Below are 25180 nucleotides of genomic sequence, written 5' to 3' on the forward strand. Positions count from 1 at the left end.
TCATTCTATTTTTCCCTGCACAAAATCAAGTCTGTACTCTGCAGCTAAGCACAGTAATTCAAAATTAATAACTAAGATTGAGAAGTCTGGTGTTAATCAATGGCACTCATTTTGGATTTTCTGGCAGTATAGTTCAACTTACATCTTTTGTCACACGTAGATATTTATTCTAAATACACATTTATTTTTTTATTCGATTAACAATTTGACATGTAGAACTGAACAGCAAGACACATTTGGACCCGTCGAGTGCTGGATAAGTTTGGCACTGAGAACTTCAGACAAAACATTTATTTCGGGGTTTTTTTTTATACCTCAACAGCATCAGAGCATAACACACACAGTCCATCACACTGGTTCCAATATAGACAAATAAGTGCTTAAATTCCTTCACAGGTGGATACACACAGTGAGGTCCAAATGTATTTGGACAGTGACATATCTTGTTGTTTTGGCTCTGTACTAAAATGATACAATGACTGAGGTTCAAGTGCAGACTGCCAGCTTTAATTTGAGGGTAATACATCCATGTCGGGTGAACCGTTTGGAAATTACGACTTTTTGTACATACGTTTCCCCCCGCCCCCCATTTTAGGGGAGCAAACATGGAAAATTCACTCATTAAAGTAGTCAAAAGTTTAGTCCCATATTCCTAGCCTGCAATGATATCAGGCTTGTGACTATGAACTTTTTGGATGCATTTGCACTTTTGTTTTTGGTTTCACATTTTGTGCCCATGAATGGGTGAGAAAGTTAGGCATAAATATTATACAGCCACAAAAAAATGCTAACATCTCCTGTTAATAGAAATAGAGAGAGGTTAGCATGTCTTAGGGTTATGATCTTTGTGCCACTAACTTTCTCACTCATTATTCATGACTCACTTAGGATTATCTGTAATCAATGGTAGCATCCACAATGTAGAAGGGTTCAGAAAAATATATTCTTTACTCTTAAGTGACTCAAATGGCAATACATTATTTACCATTAATTTCTATTGGGCACAAAATAAACTGAAACAACCAAAACACTGCAAATGCAGCCAACAAGTTTGTAGAGTCACAGCTTGATGTAATCATTGCGTGCTAGGAATATGGGACCAAATACTAAACTTTTGACTGTTTAATATACAAGTGAATTTATTCTAATACTTCTGGTTCTCTAAAATGGGGAGGACTATGTACAAAAAGTGCGTTAATTTCTCAACCGTTCACCCGATATGGATGGAAATACCTTCAAATTAAAGCCGGCAGCCCACACCTTAACCTCAATGTACGCTACATAACCAAAAGCATGTGGACACCTGCTTGTCGAACATCTCATCCAAAATCATGGGCATTGATGTGGAGTTGATCCCCTTTTGCTGCTATAACAGCCTCCACTCTTCTGGGAAGGCTTTCTACTAGATCTTGGAACGTTGCTGCGGGGACTTGCTTCCATTCAGCCACAAGAACTTTAATGAGGTTGGGCGATTAGGGCTGGCTCGCAGTCGGCGTTTCAATGTATCCCAAAGGTGTTCGATGGGATTGTCAGGGCTCTTCCACACCGATCTCGACAAACCATTTCTGTATGAATCTCGCTTTGTGCACGGGGGCATTATCCTGAAACAGGAAAGGGCCTTCCCCAAACTGTTGCCACAAAGTTGGAAGCACAGAATCGTCTAGAATGTAATTGTATGCTGTAGTGTTAAGATCTCCCTTCACTGGAACTAAAGGGCCTAGCCCAAACCATGGAAAACAGCCCCAGACTATTATTCCTCCTCCACCAAACTTTACAGTTGGCACTATGCATTGGGGCAGGTAGCATTTGCCAACTCAGGTTTGTCAGTTGGACTGCCAGATGGTGAAGCGTGATTCATTACTTCAGAGAACGCGTTCCACTGCTCCAGAGTCCAATGGCGGCGAGCTTCACACCAATCCAGCCCAAGCTTGGCATTGCACATGGTTAGCTTAGGCTTGTGTGCAGCTGCTCGGCCATGGAAACCCATTTCATGAAGCTCCCGACGAACAGTTATTGTGCTGACGTTGCTTCCTGAGGCAGTTTGGAACTCGGTAGTGAGTGTTGCAACCGAGGAGACGATTTTTACACGCTACCTGTTTCAGTACTCGGCGGGCCCGTTCTGAGAGCTTTTCTACACTTGTCAGCAACGGGTGTGGCTGAAATACCCGAATCCACTAATTTGAAGGGGTGTCCACATACTTTTGTGTATATATAGTGTAACATTTTAAATCCAGAGTGCTGGAGTACAGAGACAAAATAATGTATCACTGTCCAAATACCTTTGGACCTCACTGTACATTATTTACTACTTTAATTACAGATCTGCTTTGAGAACCTAATAGTAAATTGCTTTCCCACATTTCTCACTTTCTACCCCTAATCCAAAGGTGTTCTATGGTCCAAAGTCTCCCATTATTTGATGTTGAAGAAATAAGAATTCACAAAACGAGAGTAAATTCGGGTAATGCTGTTTGACAATGTGGTAATTTCTTTGCTATACTGTGTAAAAATGTGTTAATATACTTTTTTCATGCCTGTAGCCCTCTTGACATTTGCCTTAACAGAAATGGTCTCTTCAGTTAAATGACTCTTGTTTGTCACCCCTGCTCTCAACAAGTATATTCAATGCAGAGCACAGTAAGATATGAGAAGATCTTACAGATGTGTACACAGAATGAGCAAATATTTCCACACAATTTGGGGCTTTCAGTTCTTGTAAGTTGATCTCAAAAGCTCTCCTGAATTGTTCGGTCAAAATCATCATTCTCAGAAAAATCACATTTACAAAATTCAAAAAGAGGGAGGAAAGAAGGTCTTTGAGACTGGGTGCCAGTGTCAGGCACAAGACAAGATAGAGTTCATGGGTGGGGCATTGAGTGAGATGAGACTAGTCTTCAGAGGGTTTGTTGGAATAGTCCTAGGGGGCTGGTGGGGGCTTCTGGGCGTAGGGGTGACTAAGGAAGCTCCCAATCCCTAAATCCTTGTTTTCCAACCTCGACCTCTACCGCTTAGGCACCTCTGTAGATTAGATAGGCGTACCTGGGCTATCGGGGAAGGGGGAGCTATTACCATATTGCTTCTACTCATCCAATTCTTCTAGTTATTCACTTCAACATGAAGTTTCTAGGGCTTACATTTTGAATTCGGATGGGACCTCATTTTAGCCTTTCCCGTGGAGTTATCAGGCTATTAATTACTTTTGTATCCAGAAAGGGGAGTCAAGAGCATAGGGATGGGAACAAGTTAGAGAATGGGAGCACAGCTTCTTATCTCCTGTCCCTCCCTACTTCTCTCTGTAGTGGAGCATGTACATCTTAAGAGGCTCAGGGAGCGGCAGGCCCAGGATCCTTTCTCTTAGCAGGTTCACTGGAGCCTCATGTAGAAGGGCACCGCCCTCCCTACTCTCCTCCCCCTCTTCCTCCTGCTCTTCCTCAGGTTCTCCTAGAATCCTGCAGTTCCCCTCTTCTTCCTCCTCTTCTGTGTCTGAGCGGTTGTTGTTGTCGTCCATCGGCCCGGGGATGAGGCGGCTCATGAATACGTAGCGGTTGGAGCGCAGGGTGGAGCCACAGTGTTGGGCCCGCCTCTGCCGGAGCTGCTCCCCGTTGTGGGCCAACCTCCTCCTGGGCAATGGCCCTGGCCCCGCCACTGTCTTCTTTAACGTCAGACGGATAGAGATGCGAGCCAAGTCCTGCAGAGTCCGCACCTCAAACATGGTCGCTGAGGAGGTACACAAAAAATGACAAGAGGAAACCATTTCATAGTAAGTGATGGAAGTTCTGCCTTCCCATTTTGTAACTAGTCCAACATGTATTTGAGACAACATATTGTTCAACAACTGTCACCTCCCCCCGTGGTTCTGAGTCTCCAGGGCCTGTTTTCACAAAGCCTCAGAGTAGGATAGCTGATCTAGAATCAGGTCCCCCCCCTGTCATTTATTATAATCTAAAAGGCAAAATGTATCCTAGATAAGTACCTACTCTGAGATGCTTTGCGAATACCGGCCCAGATCTTCGATATGGTTACTCATCACAACGGCTCACTTGGAAAACGACCTCTGTTACATAGACAATCATATGACAGATGTGCTAGTACAGTACTTACGTAAAGGCACTGCTTTGGGTTTGCTGTTATCTCTGTGTTTGGGCAACACCAGTGGGGCAAAGGACACAGCAATTATGTTTTTGGTCTCCCAGCTGTTGTAGCCTGTTCGAATGATCTTGGTCAACTAAGGAGAGAGGAAGGGCAATACTGTGTTTGTGTACTGGAGATTTGTTTGTAGTAAGCAGTGTTAAGAAATATGTATTTATATACGGATCTTTCTCTAAACCCAAGTCACAAGTGGAGCACAGAGCATTAGCTACACACAAAGGAAATGAGTATCAAAATGTCTCAATGTGTATAGAAGGTATACAAACAAACAATTTCTAGGAGCGGGACCAAGAAAGATGAGACAACAAAGTCTACAACAGAGTTGTATGACAGGGAAGATGACACCAGAATATATCAAGAAATATATATCTAGAAATAGCACTGGGTTAAGAGGTGAGTTTATATAAGTTTATTCTGGTTTTAGCCTTGTGAAACCATCCTGATTGTTACGCTCACCATTCTGTTTCACATTTTGTGTCTGTGTGTGGCTCACAGGAGGTTGGTGGCACCTTAACTGGAGAGGACGGGCTCGTGGTAATGGCTGGAGCGGAGTTCCATGTGTTCGATACCATTTTATTCGCTCCATTCCAGACATTATTATGAGCCGTCCTTCCCTCAGCAGTCTCCACTGGGGGTGTGCATGTGCGAGTGCTGACCTTCTCCTCCAATGGCAGCACTAGGATTCCCTCCACTTTGAGCAGGTTCTTCATGTAGTCTTCCTGCTCCTGCTGCACCCCAGCTCCACAATAGACCCTGTCATACTGACCACTCTCTGGGGCTATCTCCAGACAGTTCCCCATCACGAAGCAGGGCTCACAGAACTCAAACCTACACACACACACACACACACACCTATGATTCCCCCATTCCAGAGCCACGTCTGATGTTTCTTGGATACCTGTAGCACTCCCGAAACAGTTTCCTCGGAGAATCAGCCTACCCACCATAACTGCAGTATGTTATCTTACTAGCTTGTTACAGAATAATTATGTTTAACTGGATCCTCCTGATAGCTTCTATAACTCTGGTATAATGCCATTTAACTGGATTCTCCTGGTATACCAGAGTTATAGGAGCTATCAGGATAATCCAGTTAAATGGCATTAAACCAGAGTTATAGCCAATTAACTGGATTCTCCTGATAGCTCATAACTCTGGTATAATTCCTACATTGTCATTTTCATCATGAAACTCCTACCTGTCGAAGCTGTCGCTGGTCTTGATGAAAAACTCCAGTTTCTGGTATGCATACTCAATGACATCTTGGTGCAGCTCCACCCCATGGTTCACTCCAAATGGACCTACAGTAAAGGGGAGAAACAAGGTGCGAGTACACTTGCACTTTCCATCTTATTTTCCATTTTCTTATGTAAAGCAATGGTAAAAATGTTTTTTTAAGCCACTCTTGCCCTTATAATTGTTTTATTTTGTTTCACCTGGCCAGGTGAGGTTTGTGCCATCCTGACTCACCCAGTATGAGTCCCACCATAGTGCTGAGGTAGCCCGTACCACTGCCCAGATTGAGGAAGGACAGGCCAGGCTGGAGATCCAAGGCCTCCATCACCTCGGAGTAGATGCAGGGTGCTGAGAGGTGGATGTTGCCGTGCCTCCAGGCCAGGTCCTTATAGGCACTGTCTCTGAACTCTTCCAGATAGTAGTCGGCCCTGTCGATGGCCCTAAAGGCCTGCTCCACCAGGTCCGAGCGGATGTACTGAGCCTCCTTCAGGTTGTCAATCAACTCATCGTTGTCCTCCCCCGCACTCACGGCTCCTCCCATCCTCACAGACTCGCTGAGAGAGAGATGAGGATAGAGTCTGACAAAAAGGTGTCTAAAAATATTGATCAATTGATTCAGATTGATTCATCCCCCTCATCTCCTCAAAGACTGTTCACTGTTACCATCTTGCAAACGGTATCGAAACATCGGGTCTCAGGGCAAAAGGCTCCGAGACAGCTTCAACCACCAGGCCATCAGACTGCTGAACAGCTAACCCTTGCTGTCTACCTGCTCAGACCTGCTCCTGAGAGATTATTTGTACCTCAGAGACTATCCACACTTTACAGACTATATGCACCGACTCTCATACACATACAACCCTTACACATAAACACACACATACTCACACAGTCAACACTGCTGTTCTATTATATACTATTTATTCAACTGTGCGAACAGGACACTATCCAATTTATATCTGTAAAAAGTCATACTTGACATAGGACGTTCATAATTTACAGTGCATTCGGAAAGTATTCACACCCCTTGACTTTTCACATTATGTTACAGCCTTATACTAAACAGGTTTACAAATGTTTGCTAATTAATTTTTTTCAATGATATTACATTTACATAAGTATTCAGAGCCTTTCCTCAGTACTTTTTTGCACCTTTGGCAGCAATTTCAGGCTTGAGTCTTCTTAGATATGACGCTATAAGCTTGGCACACTGGTATTTGGGGAGTTTCTCCCATTCTTCTCTGCAGATCCTCTCAAGCTCTGTCAGGTTGGATGGGGAGCGTCGCTAGACATCTATTTTCAAGTCTCTCCAGAGACCTGAAGTCTGGGCTCTGGCTGGGCCATTCAAGGACATTCAGAGACGTCCCGAAGCCACTCCTGCGTTGTCTTGGCTGTGTGCTTAGGGTCGTTGTCCTGTTGGAAGGTGAACCGTCGCCCCAGTCTGAGGTCCTGAGCGCAAACATCCCCACAGCATGATGCTGCCACCGCCATGCTACACCGTAGGGATGGTGGCAGGTTTCTTCCAGACATGACACTTGGCATTCAGGCCAACGAGTTCAATCTTGTTTTCATCAGACCAGAGAATCTTGTTTCTCATGGTCTGAGAGTCCTTTAGGTGCCTCTTGGCAAACTCCAAGCGTGCTGTCATGTGCCTTTTACTGAGGAGTGGCTTCCATCTGGCCACTCAACCATAAAGGCCTGATTGGTGGAGTGCTGCAGAGATGGTTGTCCTTCTGGAGGGTTATCACATGGCACTGGTTCGAATTCCCGAGCCGACTAGGTGAAAAATCATTATTTCTCAGTATTTTTTCATTAAATAGTACCCGCAAAACACCAGTCTCAACGTCAACAGTGAAGAGGCGACACCGGGATGCTGGCCTTCTAGGCAGAGTTCCTCTGTCCAGTGTCTGTGTTATTTTGCCCATCTTAATATTTTATTTTTATTGGTCAGTCTGAGATATGGCTTTTCTTTGCAACTCTGCCTAGAAGGCCAGCATCCCGGAGTCGCTTCTTCACTGTTGACGTTCAGACTGGTGTTTTGCGGGAAACTATTTAATGAAGCTGCCAGTTGAGGACTTGTGGGGCGTCTGTTTCTCACACTCAACACTAATGTACTTGTCCTCTTGCTCAGTTGTGCACCGGGGCCTCCCACTCCTCTTTCTATTCTGGTTAGAGCCAGTTTGCGCTGTTCTGTGAAGGGAGTCGTACACAGCGTTGTACGAGATCTTCAGTTTCTTGGCAATTTCTCGCATGGAATAGCCTTCATTTCTCAGAACAAGAATAGACTGACGAGTTTCAGAAGAAAGTTCTTTGTTTCTGGCCATTGTGAGTCTGTAATCGAACCCACAAATGCTGACGCTCCAGATACTCAACTAGTCAAAAGAAGTCCAGTTTTATTGCTTCTTTATCAAAACAACAGGTTTCAGCTGTGCTAACATAATGGCAAAAGGGTTTTCTAATGATCAATTAGCCTTTTAAAACGATAAACTTGGATTAGCTAACAGAATGTGCCATTGGAACACAGGAGTGATGGTTGCTGATAATGGGCCTCTGTACGCCTATGTAGATATTCCATAATAAAAAAATCTGCCGTTTCCAGCTGCAATAGTCATTTACAACATTAACAATGTCTATACTGTATTTCTGATCAATTTGATGTTATTTTAAAGAAAATAGGAAACAATACTTCCACCACGCTGATCCTCAACACAGGTCCCCCACAAAGGTGCATGCTCAGCCGCCTCCTGTACTCCCTGTTAACCCATGACTGCGTAGGATGCATTGTCAAGTTAGCTCCTGATTGGATTACCTGAGGTACGTGAAAGCACAGTGGGCCACTCTTTAACCTTCTCCACAATTAATGGTAATTGGGTCTTCGGTCTCGACCCCGCCCTATGCAACTGGGTCCTGGACTTCCTGACGGGCCGCCCCCAGGTGGTGAGGGTAGGTAACAACATCTCCACCCCGCTGATCCTCAACACTGGGGCCCCACAAGGGTGCGTTCTCAGCCCTGTCCTGTACTCCCTGTTCACCCACGACTGCGTGGCCATGCACGCCTCCAACTCAAATCATCAAGTTTGCAGACAACACTACAGTGGTAGGCTTGATTACCAACAACGATGAGACAGCCTACAGGGAGGAGGTGAGGGCACTCAGAGTGTGGTGTCAGGAAAATAACCTTACACTCAATGACAACAAAACAAAGGAGATGATCGTGGACTTCAGGAAACTACAGAGGGAGCAGCCCCCTATCCACATAGATGGGACAGTAGTGGAGAGGGTGGAAAGTTAAGTTCCTCGGCGTACACATCACGGACAAACTGAAATGGTCCACCCACACAGACAGCGTGGTGAAGAAGGCTTGTCACCAAAAACACACAAACTTTTACAGATGCACAATTGAGAGCATCCTGTCGGGCTGTATCACCGCCTGGTACGGCAACTGCTCCGCCCACAACCGTAAGGCTCTCCAGAGGGTAGTGAGGTCTGCACAACGCATCACCGGGGGCAAACTACCTGCCCTCCAGGACACCTACACCACCCGATGTCACAGAAAGGCCAAAAAGATCATCAAGGACAACAACCACCCGAGCCACTGCCTGTTCACCCCACTATCATCCAGAAGGCGAGGTCAGTACAGGTGCTTCAAAACATTGAGTGGCTGCTGCCAACATACTGACTCAACTCTAGCCACTTTAATAATGGAAAAATTGATGTACTAAATGTATCACAAGCCACAATGCCACTTTATATAATGTTTACATACCCTACATTACTCATCTCATATGTATATACTGTACTCTATACCATCTACTGCATCTTGCCTATGCCGTTCTATACCATCACTCATTCATATATTTTTATGTACATATTCTTATTCATTCCTTTACACTTGTGTGTGTATAAGGTAGTTGTGAAATTGTTAGGTTAGATTACTTGTTAGATATTACTGCATGGTCGGAACTAGAAGCACAAGCATTTCGCTACACTCGCATTAACATCTGCTAACCATGTGTATGTGACAAATAAAATTTGATTTGATTTCTTAATTGGAAGAGAAAATGTTCCCTCAGGTTTCCTTGACGCCCCTCTGGTAAAGTAGAACGTGTTGCCAACAATGGCTTTCACAACAGATGATTGATGAGAAGGATCTTAGATATTAACTAAGTTTAGTATTTCAGTCTTGTTGTATCCTCTGGGGACACAATGCACCTTTTACTTGGTAACACTTTACATGTAGATTTTTCTTGCGCAACACACACACACACACACACACACACACACACACACCAGTCAAAGGTTTGGACACAGCTACTCATTCAAAGGTTTTTCTTTATTTGTACTATTTTCTACATTGTAGAATAATAGTGAAGACATCAAAACTATGAAATAACACATATGGAATCATGTAGTAACAAATAAAGTGTTAAATCAAAATATTTTAGATTCTTCACCCTGTGCCTTGATGACAGCTTTGCACACTCTTGGCATTCTCTCAACCAGCTTCCCCTGGACTGCTTTTCCAACAGTCTTGAAGGAGTTCCCACATGTGCTAAGCACTTGTTGGCTGCTTTTCCTTCACTCTGCAGTCCAACTCATTCCAAATCATCTCAATTGGGTGGAGGTCAGGTGATTGTGGAGGCCTGGTCATCAGATGCAGCACTCCATCCCTCTCCTTGGTCAAATAGCCCTGACACAGCCTCGGTGTGTTTTTGGTCATTGTCCTGTTGAAAAACAAATGATAGTCGCACTAAGCCCAAACCAGATGGGATGGCGTATCGCTGCAGAATGCTGTGGTAGCCATGCTGGTTAAGTGTGCCTTGAATTCTAAATAAATCACCAACAGTGTCACCAGCAAAGCACCATCACAACTCCTCCATGCTTCACGTTGGGAACCACACATGCGGAGATCATCCGTTCACTTACTGAGTCTCACAAAGACACGGTGGTTGGAACCAAAAATCGAAAATTTGGATTTCCACCGCTCTAATGTCCATTCCTCGTGTTTCTTGGTCCAAGCAAGTCTCTTCTTATTATTGGTGTCCTTTAGTAGTGGTGTCTTTGCAGCAATTCGATCACGAAGGCCTGATTCACGCAGTCTCCTTTGAACAGTTGATGTTGAGATGTGTCTGTTACTTGAACTCTGAAGCATTTATTTGGGCTGCAAATTCTGAGGCTGGTAATTCTAATGAACTTATCCTCTGCAGCAGAGGTAACTCTGGGTCTTACTTTTCTGTGGAGGTCCTCATGAGAGCCAGTTTCATCACAGTGCTTGATGCGACTGCAATTGAAGAAACTTTCAAAGTTCTTGACATTTTCCAGATTAACTGACCTTAATGTCTTAAAGTAATGATGGACTGTTGTTTCTCATTTGAGCTGTTCTTGCCATAATATGGACTTGGTCTTTTACCAAATAGGGCTATCTTCTGTATACCACCCCTACCTTGTCAAAACACAACTGATTGGCTCAAATGCATTAAGAAGGAAATAAATTCCACAAATTAACAAGACACACCTGTTAATTGAAATGCATTCCAGGTGACTACCTCATGAAGCTGGTTGAGAGAATGCCAAGAGAGTGCAAAGCTGTCATCAAGGCAAAGGCTGGTTACTTTGAAGAATCTCAAATATAAAATATTTTGATTTGTTTAACACCTTTTTGGTTACTACGTGATTCCATATGGGTTATTTCATAGTTTGTATTCACTATTACTCTACAGATTGTAGAAAATAGTAAAACAATGAAAAACCCTGGAATGAGTTCTAGTTGGAGAGAGAATGAGCTTTGAACATGTCATTTTGGGTCTGAAGGTGTGTGTAAAAGACAGGCCTGTTTTAGAACCTCTTTCTTCGGGCATTTAATTAAGTTCTTATATTACAAACTAGTCAAATAAACTCGTATTATGTTCTGCTTTCACGAGTAGCTGGGCGGTGTCACTGCCACAGCACACGATAATCCTAGTAATGGTGGAGACGCCTTCTTTGTAACTGCAGGAGTAGGCGGATTCGATTATGCTGAGCCGTTGAGCACCTGTCTATGTCCCTTGACGTGACCGGGCAAAAGCAGTGAGGGAGGAGCGCCCATCTGAAATCGAACATCAATGCCGCGTTCATCTGCTAGTCGGTACTAGAAAACTGAAATGTCCGATTTGCTGATTAGTTGAACGTGGCACGTGTATAACTACAACCGGTTAGAAAATGAAAATGTCATATTTTCCTAATTCTGACTATCAGATGAACGCGGCATAATCTCGGACGCTCGGTGATGTTGGCAACAAGAAAACATGGTGTATCGTCCAGAAATGCATCTCTTTACCATATAATATACCTTTGCATTTTCAAACTAGTTTCATTGTAAGGCAGATAGGGCGTTTATATCAAAAGTAATCATTTGTGCATGTGATAACACAGAATCCTAGTCGTTAATCAACGTGATTAATTACATCACTTTTGTTTTGAGCCGATTTCGCCGTGTGCATTGAACCAGGTACCTGGCTCACACCCAGGAGGCAGCCCGGTTCCAAAACAAATGGCACTACTTTCACCCAATGAAAAACACGCATAACAGGGCGCCCGGACCAGATAATCGAATCCTCTCAGTGATGCATATTTCCCACCAATCAACGCACACACAAAATACAGCTGCGCCACTGAATAACAAAATAGTATATGTTTACATAAATATTCTTATTATCACCAAAAGTACTGCAGCCAACACTTGGGTAAGCATTTGTTGCGCATTCATAGTGTTTTTCTTAATCTTCTTTCAAATAGTTTGATATGGGGAATTTGATATTTAACAACCAAACAAAACATGTCATCGAACTGCTGCTTCAACGCGAGATACATAAATAAACATGCATCACCTTTGTCTCTGTTGATGTCGTCAACGAAGCACTCTGCAGGGGTACACGGGAGAGAAGATAAATTATTGTCTTGCTGGAGCTAACAAAGACACTCGCCATAAGAAATACGAAGCAGCGGTCTTTACCTTATGGATGTGACGGTTAATTGACGCTGCTGATAGTGTCAACTGTATTTCGAAAAAAAGATGTTGTTACCTTCTCGTTTTCCCCCATAAACATTCAATAGATGTCGCCACAATTCTGGACGTAAACATTGACCAGCTGACACTAACGTCACACAAACACCAAACTGTGATCAGTCAGTACCCCCGTGCAGAGGGAGAGTTGTACTCGTCTTGCATTGGCCGAAATGTTAAATCTCCAATGGAAAATGAACTAGGTAAAATTATTTTAAATTTGATAATCGGTGTAGCCAATAGCTGTTAGACAAAGAGTGACATGACCATGATGCATTCTGAATCAGGGGAGGGTGTACAAAAATCCACTGTTTTTATTTATTTATGTCTTATTATAATATTGTTTTTGCTTTCAATCTTCAATAGCTCTTTCACAAAGTTCGCCTTGACTATTGAAATTATATATTCTGAATCAGGGGAAGGTTGGACAAAAATACACAGCTTTTTTGTTGTTGAACATTTCGTATTTATTAGTATTTTTTTTAGCATTCAATCTTCAATAGCTCTTAGGCAAAGCAAGATGGACAAAAATCAATTTTTTTGTTGTTGTTGAAATTGTGATTTTCTTTTTAGTGGGGCTATTCTGAATCTGGGGAGGATGGACAAAAATGCACTTTTTCATTTTTTTGCTTTCAATCTTCAATAGCTCTTACACAAAGCGTCCATCCTCCCCTGATTCACAATATCACATTTTCATAGTCATGGCATGCTTTGCCTAAGAGCTATTGAAGGTGGAAATCTTGAGATCTTATTTAAAAATAGTTTTAAAAAAGGAACAAAAAAAGGTGTGGATATTGATCCATCCACCCCTGATTCAGAATATAACATCTTCATAGTTATGGCATGCTTGGTTCAATAGCTATTGACGAGAGTAAACGAAATATCCACAAACATCCGATATGAAACTCATTTTACCTAGTTTAGAAATTAGGCTTTGAATGCAATTTTGGAATATCACCCCAAAGTTTTTGAACTTGTTTGACTTGAAACATAAAGCAGAATGTGGGCTGTACGCCTGTAATATGCCAATTGTAACCCTTATGCCTATATCATAGAAATCAATAGCAATAAGCATGTGAAATTATCATGGAATGCACTTCAGAGCATTTATCCAGATTTTGACTGGTGGACCCACTCTTTGATGGTTAACAAAACTAGTAGTAGTAATAGTATAGTCCAGCGCATAGGTGAAATAATTGTTCCATTTTCTGATGCAAGTATCAAACTTTGTACACTAATACTAGATACCTTAAGGGACATTTTAAAGGTTGGAGGCAGCCTGGGAAGCCTGTCACTCAATTGCTGATATCCGGATTTCCTATTAGAAGAAAATAGGGTAAAATCATTCCAAACAATATAAAAATTACTTTGTAATGTTATCTACCGACTAACTAAATCCTACAGATAATATAGACAATAATTCTGATCATAAAGTACTCTAAAAGACTTTGAGGGTCCAATTGAGATCATTTTGACCATAATCCAGCGGCTACGTGAAAACATTGTGGACTTTGAGATAGAGCCACCAAATTTCACATACAGTTAGGGCATGTCTAAATAAGTATTTTTGACTATAGTGCCATCACAGATTTTGTCCATTACCCCCCTGGAGGTCATTTCCAATATGGCTGCTGAAAAATATACTAAGAAACCCAATATAGGTAATTAGGCTCCGTTCAGAGAGCAAGCAGACAACAGAGACAGTGCCAAAGTTCACATATTTATTGAGGGCTTGTGGTTGGACATGGTAAAGTTGGATTTGTGTGTGGTTCTGCAACAAAGGAGAGACATTGTAAGCAGGTTGCATAAATAAAAGGTAACGGTCATAAGGATGAATCTATTAAACCAATATACCTTAAATAAGGACATTACATGACATCTTAATGTTATGACAACTAAATTATACATGGAAAATATTATTTTTAACTTGGATGCATACAACTGGAAAGAAACTGAGGAAAGTCTTGACAGGATGTAAATACATGAAAAACAAAAGCGCCGCACACTGCTGTTCATGCTCCCAGGTGATTTTATTGTTACAACGTTTCGACCCTTAGGTCTTCATCAGGCATCCATATCCCAGGTGGGGGTGGGAGGTCCTATATATAGGAACAGTGCTCAGTGACATCACTTCCTGAAACAGGAGGTAAAAATATATCATATTGGTTCACAATATCAACATTCAATATATCAAAATATATAACCATACATGAGGAATGTGATAAATATTGAAAATAATATACATACACTATTCAATTAAGGTAAAAACAGTAGTTTGGACATTTTTAGAACTAAAGAAAGTTTAAAGTCAAACTCCTCATTAAGGCCAAGAGGAGACAGTGTGTTGAGGCTGTGGATCCAAAAAGATTCCCTTTTGAAGTAGTTTCCTCTCAATGTCCCCTCCGTTGCATGACATCTTGACCATTTCTATTCCAATGTATCTCAGAGCGCTAATAGGATTTTTTATTTCTTTTATTTTACCTTTATTTAACTAGGCAAGTCAGTGAAGAACACATTCTTATTCATGGATGTCCAGCTTGTGCAAAATGAACAGGATTTAAATACAAACTAAAAGTGTGAATGAGCCTATCAGGGCAGGCCTGATAATTAGTGACAAGTGTGTGGCATTGAGAGAGAGTCAACAGGTGAAATCAACTTGATCAAGTTCATCTCAGTAGTATGCTCCTCCAATCTGAGGGATTTTGTACAGCTGCCAACCAGCTGCATGGAGCCGTATTGGACACTATTCACATGTCTATATTTCAATAAACTATTGGAACATATAGCCCAATGATGGCTTAAAATGTTTGAGGTGGTCTGGAAAAGACAATCAAATTGCAAGTTCCAAAAGTTTACATGTAAACACTAAAAGATATATGGGTGTTCCCTGATGTCTACTGATTGCAATAATATATAATATGATTTCCTCTTTTGTGTAGATTTTAAGAAATGTTATACGAACCCTGCCCAGTACACGTCACTTTGGGTAAAATCCCTTAGGAATGCATTATGTCCAGCAGAGAGACAGGTAACCCATTTGTTATGAGACCTTTACACAAAGTAAGTAAACTACTGCATAAAAATGTCTAGCTATAGTGCCATTGCAGTTTTAATAACCTATTATATTCTAAAATACCAGTTTTATCACATTTCAGGTATGACCCAGATGCAGACAGTGTCGAAGAAACAAAAGTTTATTTCTAATACAAGGGCAGGCAAACGACAGGTCAAAGGCAGGCAGGGGTCAGAAATCCAGAGAAGGTGCAAAGGGTCCTGAATGGCAGGCAGTCTCAGGGTCAGGGCAGTCAGGGGTCAATAATCCAGTGAGGTCGGGATCAAGGTATAGAAACAGGAGACAAAGGGCTGTGAGACATGGGTTTAACTCTGGACACATGAAAGGTGTGATGTATATGAACGGTACGGGGCAACAGAAGATGAACAGCAGAGAGGCTAATGACTTTGGAGATGGGAAACGGGCTGATAAACCGGGGGGAGAGTTTGCGGGATTCGACCCGGAGGGGCAGATCCCGGGTGGACAGCCATATCTTCTGCCCGAGACGATACTGGGGATATGGGGTCCGGTGGCGATCCGCTTGTCGTCGATACCTGGAGGTGGTCTTCAGGAGGGCCGACCGGGCTCTCCTTCAGGTACAATGACAGCGGCAGACAAACATCTGCGCAGAAGGTATGCCAAACTCTTTTTCCTGCTCAGGGAAGAGTGGGGGCTGATACCCCAGGGAATACTCAAAAGATGATAGGCCCGTGGCAGAGCAGGGAAGGGTGCTGCGGGCGTATTCGACCCACACAAGCTGCTGGCTCCAGGTGGTGGGGTTGGCGGAGACCAGGCAGCGCAGAGTAGTCAAGGTCTTGGTTGGTTCGCTCCGACTGGCCGTTGGACTGGGGTTGGAACCTGGAGGACAGGCTGGCCGATGACCCAATGAGGGTGCAGAACGCCTTCCAGAACCGGGACAAGAACTGAGGACCCTGGTCGGAGACCATGTCTACTGGTAGTCCATGGACCTGGAAGACGTGCTGCATCATGAGCTGGGCTGTCTCTTTGACAGAGGGTAGCTTGGGGAGAGGAATGAAGTGGACGGCTTTGGAAAACCAATCCACTATGGTCAGGATGGTGGTGTTGCCATCAGACGGGGGATGACCCATTGACAAAGTCCAGGGAGATGTGAGACCAGGGACGGTGAATGACAGGCATGAGGTTTGAAGAGACCAACCAGAGCTTGCCGTGGAGTCTTGTTCTGTGCACAGACCGTGCAAGCAGCTACGAATGCGAAGACGTCAGGAACCATGGTAGGCCATCAAAAGCATTGTCGCACAAAAGCCAGGGTCCGACGGGAGCTCGGGTGACAGGCAAGCCTGGAGGAGTGGGCCCACTCCAGGACCGCGGAGCAGACTGCGTCAGGAGTGGGCCCACTCCAGGACCACGGAGCAGACTGCGTCAGGCATGAACATTTGGTTATCTGGAACCCCCTCCCCCCGGGGTTTGGCTGGGAACGCTGCGTCTCCCAAACCTGCTTCCCTATTCCCCAGCTGAGTGCCGTCGCCAGGAAGGAGGTGGGAAGGATGGTCTCAGGTTCCGGGTAGTAGTTGTGGGGCTATAGCGCATCCAGCTTGACATTCTTGGATCCCGGCCGGTAGGAGAGGGAGAAGTTGAACCCGGGTGAACAGTAGGGCCCACCTAGCCTGCCTGGAAGATATTCCAGGTTCTTGTGGTCCACACAATTAATGGATGTGCCGAACCCTCCAGCCAGTGCCTCCACTCCTCCAACACCATCTTCACCGCGAGAAGCTCACGATTCCCCACATCGTAGTTCCTCTCTGTGGCATTGAGGCGGTGGGAGAAGAAGGCGCAGGGATGTAACTTGAGGTCCGCTGGGACAGGACAGCCCCCACTCTGACATCCGAAACATCGGCCTCCACCACAAACTGGTGGGACGGGTCAGGATGAACAAAGATGGGAGCTGTGGTGAAGCGGTGTTTGAGATTCCGGAATGCCCGGTCAGCAGCTGGGGACCACGTGAACAGAACCTTGGGAGAGGTGAGTTCAGACGGGGGAAGCCAGGGTGCTGTAGCCCCAGATAAAGTGACGATAAAATTTGGCGAATCCCAGGAAACGTTGCAGCTGTCCTGGTACTCCACGGGAATGGCGGAGAGGTCCAGGGCAACTTCCGAGCTCCCAGGAAGATGTCCCGGGCAGGCTGCGCTGACTTCAGGCAATGGGTGTGGCAGAATGGGTTCCAGCACATGATGGCACCGGCAGACCAGTCAATGAGGGGATTGTGTCGCTGGAGCCAGGAGAATCCCTATACCACAGGAACCTGAGGAGACTTAAACAGACGTTCCGCTAGCGGAACGCCTCACCAATATCCAATGGTATAGCGTGGCGCGAATTACAAACACCTCAAAAATGCAAAAACATCAATTTCTCAAACATATGACTATTTTACACCATTTTAAAGACAAGACTCTCCTTTATCTAACCACATTGTCCGATTTCAAAAAGGCTTTACAACGAAAGCAAAACATTAGATTGTCAGGAGAGTACCCTACCAAAAATAATCACACAGCCATTTTCAAAGCAAGCATATATGTCACAAAAACCAAAACCACAGCTAAATGCAGCACTAACCTTTGATGATCTTCATCAGATGACACTCCTAGGACATTATGTTATACAATACATGCATGTTTTGTTCAATCAAGTTCATATTTATATCAAAAACCAGCTTTTTACATTAGCATGTGATGTTTAGAACTAGCATCCCACCGCAAACTTCTGGTGAATTTACTAAATTACTCACGATAAACGTTGACAAAAAACATAACAATTATTTTAAGAATTATAGATACAGAACTCCTTTATGCAATCGCGGTGTCAGATTTTAAAATAGCTTTTCGGTGAAAGCACATTTTGCAATATTCTGAGTACATAGCCCGGCCATCATGGCTAGCTAATTTGACACCCACCAAGTTTGGCCCTTACCAAACTCAGATTTACTATAAGAAAAATTGGATTACCTTTGCTGTTCTTCGTCAGAATGCACTCCCAGGACTTCTACTTCAACAACAAATGTTATATCCAAATAGCTCCGTTTTGTTCGTGCGTTCAAGTCACTATCCGAAGGGTGATGCGCCGGCGCATTTCGTGACAAAAGAATTCAAAATATTCCATTACCGTACTTCGAAGCATGTCAAACGCTGTTTAAAATACATTTTTATGTTATTTTTCTCGTAAAATAGCGATAATATTCCAACCGGGCGACGTTGTATTCGTTCAAACACTGAAAGAAAAAAATGGAGTCATCTCGAGCACGCGCGCTCCAGTGTCATTGTTCTCAGCAGGACCACTCACAAAAACTCCTGCTGTTTTTCGCCCAGAGACTGGAGAGCTCTCATTCCACTTTCTGGTGCCTTCTGAGAGCCAATGAAAGCCTTAGAAAATGTGACGTTACAGCAGAGATGCTGTATTTTTGATAGAGATGCCCTAGAAGGAGAACAAATTGTCAGACAGGGCACTTCCTGTATAGAATCTTCTCAGGTTTTGGCCTGCCATATGAGTTCTGTTATACTCACAGACACCATTCAAACAGTTTTAGAAACTTTAGAGTGTTTTCTATCCAAATCTACTAATTATATGCATATTCTAGTTTCTGGGCAGGAGTAGTAACCAGATTAAATCGGTACGTTTTTTATCCGGCCGTGAAAATACTGACCCCTATCCCAAACAGATTAATGAGCAGGAACAGGATAGTCTCGTGGTGGTTCCCCACACGTAGGTTGATGGGGGTGGTATTGTGGGTGACCCGGCCTATAGAGCGCCCATCCAGTGCTCTAACGTCCATGGGAATGGAGACGGACTGAGTGGGGGTATCCAGCTCGAAAGCCAGGGTAATGTCCATACAGCTCTCATCGGCCCCAGAGTCGATGAATACCCGGAGAGATTTCGACTGGTTCCCCCACAGCAACATGACATGAAAAGTGGTGCGAGTAAGGGGAGAGGAAAAGTTCTCCGTATGGCCCACCGGAGTACTCGCTTTTAATGGACAGGTGGAGACAAAATGACCAGTAGTCCCACAATAAAGGCAGCTCTTAGTGTGAAGCTTGTATAGCCGTTCAGCTGGAGACAGCTTAGCTCTGCCTAGTTGCATGGGCTTGAGAAGAGGTGAATCGTCAGTCTTCGGAGACTCTCGGGGGAACTTGGGTAGCCTCTGGTTCTCTCGGCAACGGAGCCGTTGGGGATTTCAGGGATAACTTGGAGGCGAGGTGGAATCCATGGACGGGCGAGTGGAATCTAATCTCCTCTTCTTCCTTCGTTCTCGTAGTCGCCCATCGATCCAAATGGTCAAGGCGATGAGCGAGTCGAGATCTGTCGGTAGTTCCCGTGCAGCAAGCTCGTCCTTTACTTCCTCCGATACTCCATGCAGGAACATGTCAAACAGTGCTTCCGGGTTCTAGGCACTCTCAGCTGCCAACTTGCGGAAATCCACTGCAAAGTCTGCCACACTGCGGTAGCCTTGCCGAAGCTGGAGTAACTTCCGGGCAGCCAATCTCCCGGACAATGGAGCATCAAAAACTTTCTTTACCTCTGCCACAAACTCCTCCAGACTGAAGCATATGGCCGACGGTTATTCCCATACTGCCGTAGCCCAGGCGAGGGCCTTCCCGGACATCAGCGTGATGAGGTACACTATATTAGAGCGGTCCGAGGGGAAGGAGGAGGGCTACAGCTCGATGATGAGTGAACACTGAGTGAGAAACGTCCGACAGGTGCCCGACTCACCTCCCCCGGAGCGCTTCGATGGAAAGCGGGGTCCCCGGGAAACCGGGGTGACCAGGGAGGCGGCACTGCTAACAGCCGGGTAACTGAGGGGCTGGGAGGTTACTGTCATCAGTCGGTGCCAGTTCGTACTATCACGTTTCAGGTATGACTCAGATGCAGACACTTCCGAAGAAACAAACGGTTATTTCTAATATAGGGGCAGGCAAACATCAGATCAAAGGCAGGCAGGGGTCAGAAATCCAGAGACATAGGAAAGCCAATCACCCTAGACCCAGTTCAATTTGCGTTCCGCCCCAATAGGTCCACAGACGATGCAATCACCATCACACTGCACACTGTCCTATTCCATCTGGACAAGAGGAATACCTATGTAAGAATGCTGTTCATTGACTACAGCTCAGCATTCAACACCATAGTACCCTCCAAGCTCATCATTAAGCTTGAGGCCCTGGGTCTCAACCCCGCCCTGTGCAACTGGGTACTGGACTTCCTGTTGTGCCGCCCCCAGGTGGTGAAAATAGGAAACAATACTTCCACCACACTGATCCTCAACACAGGGCCCCCACAAAGGTGCATGCTCAGCCCCCTCCTGTACTCCCTGTTAACCCATGACTGCAGACGACACAACAGTAGCAGGCGTGATTACTAACGATGCAGAGACAGCCTATAGGGAAGAGGTGAGGGCACTTGGAGTGTGGTTTCAGGAAAACATCCTCTCCCTCAACGTCAACAAAATGAATGCGCGATCATGGAATTCAGAAGAAAGCAGAGGGAGAACTCACCCATCAACATCAATGGCAGTGGAGAAGATGAGACGCTTCAATTTCCTCAGCGTAGAAATCACTGACAATCTGAAATGGTCCACCCACACCGATAGTGTGGGGAAGAAGGCGCAACAGCGACAATTCAACCTCAGGAGGCTGAAGAAATTAGTCTTGACCCCTAAGACCCTCACAAACTTTTACAGATGCACAACTGAGAGCATCCTGTCAGGCTGTATCACCGCCTGGTACGGCAACTGCACTGCCTACAACCACAGGGCTCGTCAGAGGGTGGTGCGGTCTGCCCAACGCATCACCGGGGGCACACTGCCTGCCCGACAGGACACTTACAGCACCTGGTGTCACAAGAAGGCCAAGAAGATCATCAAGGACCTCAGCCACCCGAGCCACGACCTGTTCACACCGCTATCATCCAGAAGGCGAGGTCAGTACAGGTGCCTCAAAGCTGGGACCGAGAGACTGAAAAACAGCTTCTATCTCAAGGCCATCAGACTGTTAAATAATCTTTAATTATGTTTATATAAAGTTTTACCCACTTCATATGTATATACTGTATTCTAGTCAAGGCCTATCCTATTTAACTATTGTTGTACATGTACTATTCTTCAGATATACTACATATTTAATCCATATACTGTCCATATTGTTTATACATCCCATCACATACAGTACAATACCAGTGAAAAGTTTGGACACACCTAAAGGGTTCTTCTTTATTTTTACTATTTTCTACATTGTAGTATAATAGTGAAGACATCAAAACTATAAAATAACACATATGGAATCATGTAGTAACCAAAAAAGTGTGAAACAAATCAAAATATATTTTATATTTGAGATTCTTCAAAGTAGCCACCCTTTGCCCTGATGACAGCTTTACACACTCTTGGCATTCTTTCAACCAGCTTCATGAGGTTGTCACCTGGAATGCATTTCAATTAACAGGTGTGTCTTGTTAAAAGTTAATTTGTGGAATTTCTTTCCTTCTTAATGCGTTTGAGACAATCAGCTGTGTTGTGACAAGGTAGGGGTGGTATACAGAAGATAGCCCTATTTGGTAAAAGACCAAGTCCATATTATGACAAGAACAGCTCAAATGAGAAACAACAGTCCATCATTACTTTAAGACATTAAGGTCAGTTAATCCTGAGAATTTCAAGAACTTTAAAAGTTTCTTCAAGTACAGTTGCAGAAAGCATCAAGCGCTGTGATAAAACTGGCTCTCATGAGGACCGCCACAGGAAAGGAAGACCCAGAGTTACCTCTGTTGCAGAGGATAAGTTCATTAGAGTTACCTGCACCTCAGATTGCAGCCCAAATAAATGCTTCACAGAGTTCAAGTAACAGACACATCTCAACATCAACTGTTCAGATGAGACAGCGTGAATCAGGCTTTCATGGTCGAATTGCTGCAAAGAAACCACTAATAGAGGGCACCAATAATAAGAAGAGACGTGCTTGGGCCAAGAAACATAGGCATTGGACAATCATTTGATTTTCAACAGGACAATGACCCAAAACACACCACCAGGCTTTGTAAGTGCTGTTTGACCAAGAAGGAGTGTGACAGAGTGCTGCATCAGATGACCTGTCCTCCTCAATCACCCAACCTCAAACCAATTGAGATGGTTTGGGATGAGTTAGACCGCAGAGTGAAGGAAAAGCAGCCAGCAAGTGCTCAGCATATGTGGGAACTCCTTCAAGACTGTTGGAAAAGCATTCCATGAGTGCCATGAGTGTGCAAAGCTGTCATCAAGGCAAAGGGTGGCTAGAAGAATCTAAAATCTAAAATATATTTTATTTAACTTTTTTGGTTACTACATGATTCCATATGTTATTTCATAGTTTTACGATTATTCTGCAAGGTAGAAAATAGTAAAAATAAAGAAAAACCCTTGAATGAGTAGGTGTGTCCAAAATTTTGACTGGTACTGTACATACATACATATATACAGTATGTACAGTTGAAGTCAGAAGTTTACATGCACCTTAGCCAAATACATTTAAACTCAGTTTTTCACAATTCCTGACATTTATTCCTAGTAAAAATTCCCTGTTTTTAGGCCAGTTAGGATCACCACTTTATTTTAAGAATGTGAAATGTCAGAATAATAAGTTGCGAGAATAATTTATTTCAGCTTTTATTTCTTTCATCACATTCTCAGTGGGTCAGAAGATTACATACACCCAATTAGTATTTGGTAGCATTGCCTTTAAATTGTTTAACTTGGGTCAAACATTTTGGGTAGCCTTCCACAAGCTTCCCACAATAAGTTGGGTGAATTTTGGCCCATTCCTCCTGACAGAGCTGGTGTAACTGAGTCAGGTTTGTAGGCCTCCTCGCTCGTACACGCTTTTTCAGTTCTGCCCACAACATTTCTATAGGATTGAGGTCAGGGCTTTGTGATGGCCACTCCAATACCTTGACTTTGTTGTCCTTAAGCCATTTTGCCACAACTTTGGTAGTATGCTTGGGGTCATTGTCCATTTGGAAGACCAAGCTTTAACTTCCTGACTGATGTCTTGAGATGTTGCTTCAATATAGCCACATCATTTTCCTCCCTCGCAAAGTACATTAATCTCTAGGAGACAACACATCCTGAGCGGTATGACGGCTGCGTGGTCCCATGGTGTTTATACTTGCATACTATTGTTTGTACAGATGAACGTGGTACCTTCAGGCGTTTGGAAATTGCTCCCAAGGATGAACCAGACTTGTAGAGGTCTACACCTTTTTTTCTGAGGTCTTGGCTGATTTCTTTTGATTTTCCCATGATGTCAAGCAAAGAGGCACTGAGTTTGAAGATAGGCCTTGAAATACATCCACAGGTACACCTCCAATTGACTCAAATGATGTAAATTAGCCTATCAGAAGCTTCTAAAGCCATGACATCATTTTCTGGAATTTTCCAAACTGTTTAAAGGCACAGTCAACTTAGTGTATGTAAACTTCTGACCCACTGGAATTGTGATTCAGTGAGTTGTAAGTAAAATAATCTGTCTGTAAGCAATTGTTGGAAAAATGACTTGTGTCATGCACAAAGTAGATGTCCTAAACGACTTGCCAAAACTATAGTTTGTTAACAAGAAATTTGTGGACTGGTTGTAAAACAAGTTTTAATGACTCCAACCTAAGTGTATGTAAACTTGTGACTTCAGCTGTAGGTATGTACGTCATGACCACATCAGAGAAATAGGTAGGATCAAGTCCATGTATTGCTTTGTAGGTTAGCAGTAAAACCATGAAATCAGCTCTAACATTAACATGAGTCCAGTGTAGACAGGCTAGCACTAGATTCATGTGATCAAATGTTTGGGTTCTAGTCAAGATTATAGCAGCCTTATTTAGCACTAACTGAAGTTTATTTAGTGCTTTTTCAGGATTGCCGGAGAATAGAGCATTGCAGTAGTCTAGTCTAGAAGTGACAAACACATGGATTAGCTTTTCTGCATAATTTTTGGACAAAAAAGTTTATAATTTTTGCAATGTTACGAATTCTTGATATGTTTGTCTAAAGAGAGATCAGGATCCAGAGTAACGCTAAGGTCCTTCAGTTTTATTTGAGACGGCTGTACAACCATCAAGATTAATTGTCAGATCAAACAGCAGATCTCCTTGTTTCTTGGAACCTACAACTATTTTTGTCCGAGTTTGAAAGTAAAACATTTGCTGCCGTCCACTTCCTTATGTCTTAAACACAGGCTTCCAGGGAAGGCAATTTGGGGATTTCACCATGTTTCATTGAAACGTACAGGTGTGTGTAGTCTGCATAGCAGTGAGAGTTGACATTGTGTTTCCGAATGACATCACCAAGAAGTAGAATATACTGTATAGTGAAAACAATAGTGGTCCTTAAACGGAACCTTGAGAAACACCAAAACGTACAATTGAATTGTCAGAGGACTAATTATCCACAGAGACAAACTGATAAATTTTACAACAGATAAGATCTAAACCAAGCAAGAACTTGTCCGTGTAGACCGATTTAGGGTTTCCAATCTCTCCAAAAGAATGTGGTGATCGATAGTGTCAAAAGCGGCACTAAGGTCAAAGAGCACGGGTACAGATGCAGAGTCTTGGTCTGACGCCGATAAAAGGTAATTTACCACCTTCAGGGGTGCAGTCTCAGTTCTATGATGGGGTTTAAAACCAGACTGGAGCGTTTCATATACATT

The 25180-nt window shown here is 43.7% G+C and overlaps 1 protein-coding gene across 2 annotated transcripts; it reads right to left on the reverse strand.

Moving 5' to 3' along the window:
• Positions 1 to 2296: 2296 nt before the first annotated feature.
• LOC115166294 (protein-L-isoaspartate O-methyltransferase domain-containing protein 2) lies at positions 2297 to 12604 on the reverse strand. Of its 2 annotated transcripts, none has more exons than XM_029720157.1 (7): positions 12447 to 12604; positions 12252 to 12284; positions 5620 to 5939; positions 5348 to 5450; positions 4806 to 4977; positions 4102 to 4225; positions 2297 to 3717 (listed from the first exon to the last, which is right to left on the reverse strand). In XM_029720157.1, exons 3-7 carry the CDS (start codon positions 5924 to 5926, stop codon positions 3284 to 3286), a joined length of 1140 nt encoding a protein of 379 aa, XP_029576017.1. In that variant the 5' UTR covers positions 5927 to 5939; positions 12252 to 12284; positions 12447 to 12604; the 3' UTR covers positions 2297 to 3283. The 2 variants fall into 2 exon arrangements, with proteins under 2 accessions (XP_029576017.1, XP_029576016.1); XM_029720156.1 differs by having other exon boundaries at positions 12377 to 12604.
• Between the last annotated feature and the right edge of the window lie 12576 nt (positions 12605 to 25180).

The sequence above is a fragment of the Salmo trutta genome, chromosome 28 (genome assembly GCF_901001165.1).
Source record: "Salmo trutta chromosome 28, fSalTru1.1, whole genome shotgun sequence".
Lineage (NCBI taxonomy): Eukaryota > Metazoa > Chordata > Actinopteri > Salmoniformes > Salmonidae > Salmo > Salmo trutta.

Excerpts from the sequence above, each read along its gene's own strand:
- LOC115166294 (XM_029720157.1), bottom strand. The coding sequence starts at position 5,926 with ATGGGAGGAGCCGTGAGTGCGGGGGAGGACAACGATGAGTTGATTGAC. Across the intron at positions 4,978-5,347 it reads ACCAGCGACAGCTTCGACAG|GTTTGAGTTCTGTGAGCCCT; the intron begins GTAGGAGTTTCA and ends GTGTGTGTGTAG. Across the intron at positions 4,226-4,805 it reads TGCTGCCATTGGAGGAGAAG|TTGACCAAGATCATTCGAAC; the intron begins GTCAGCACTCGC and ends CTCTCTCCTTAG.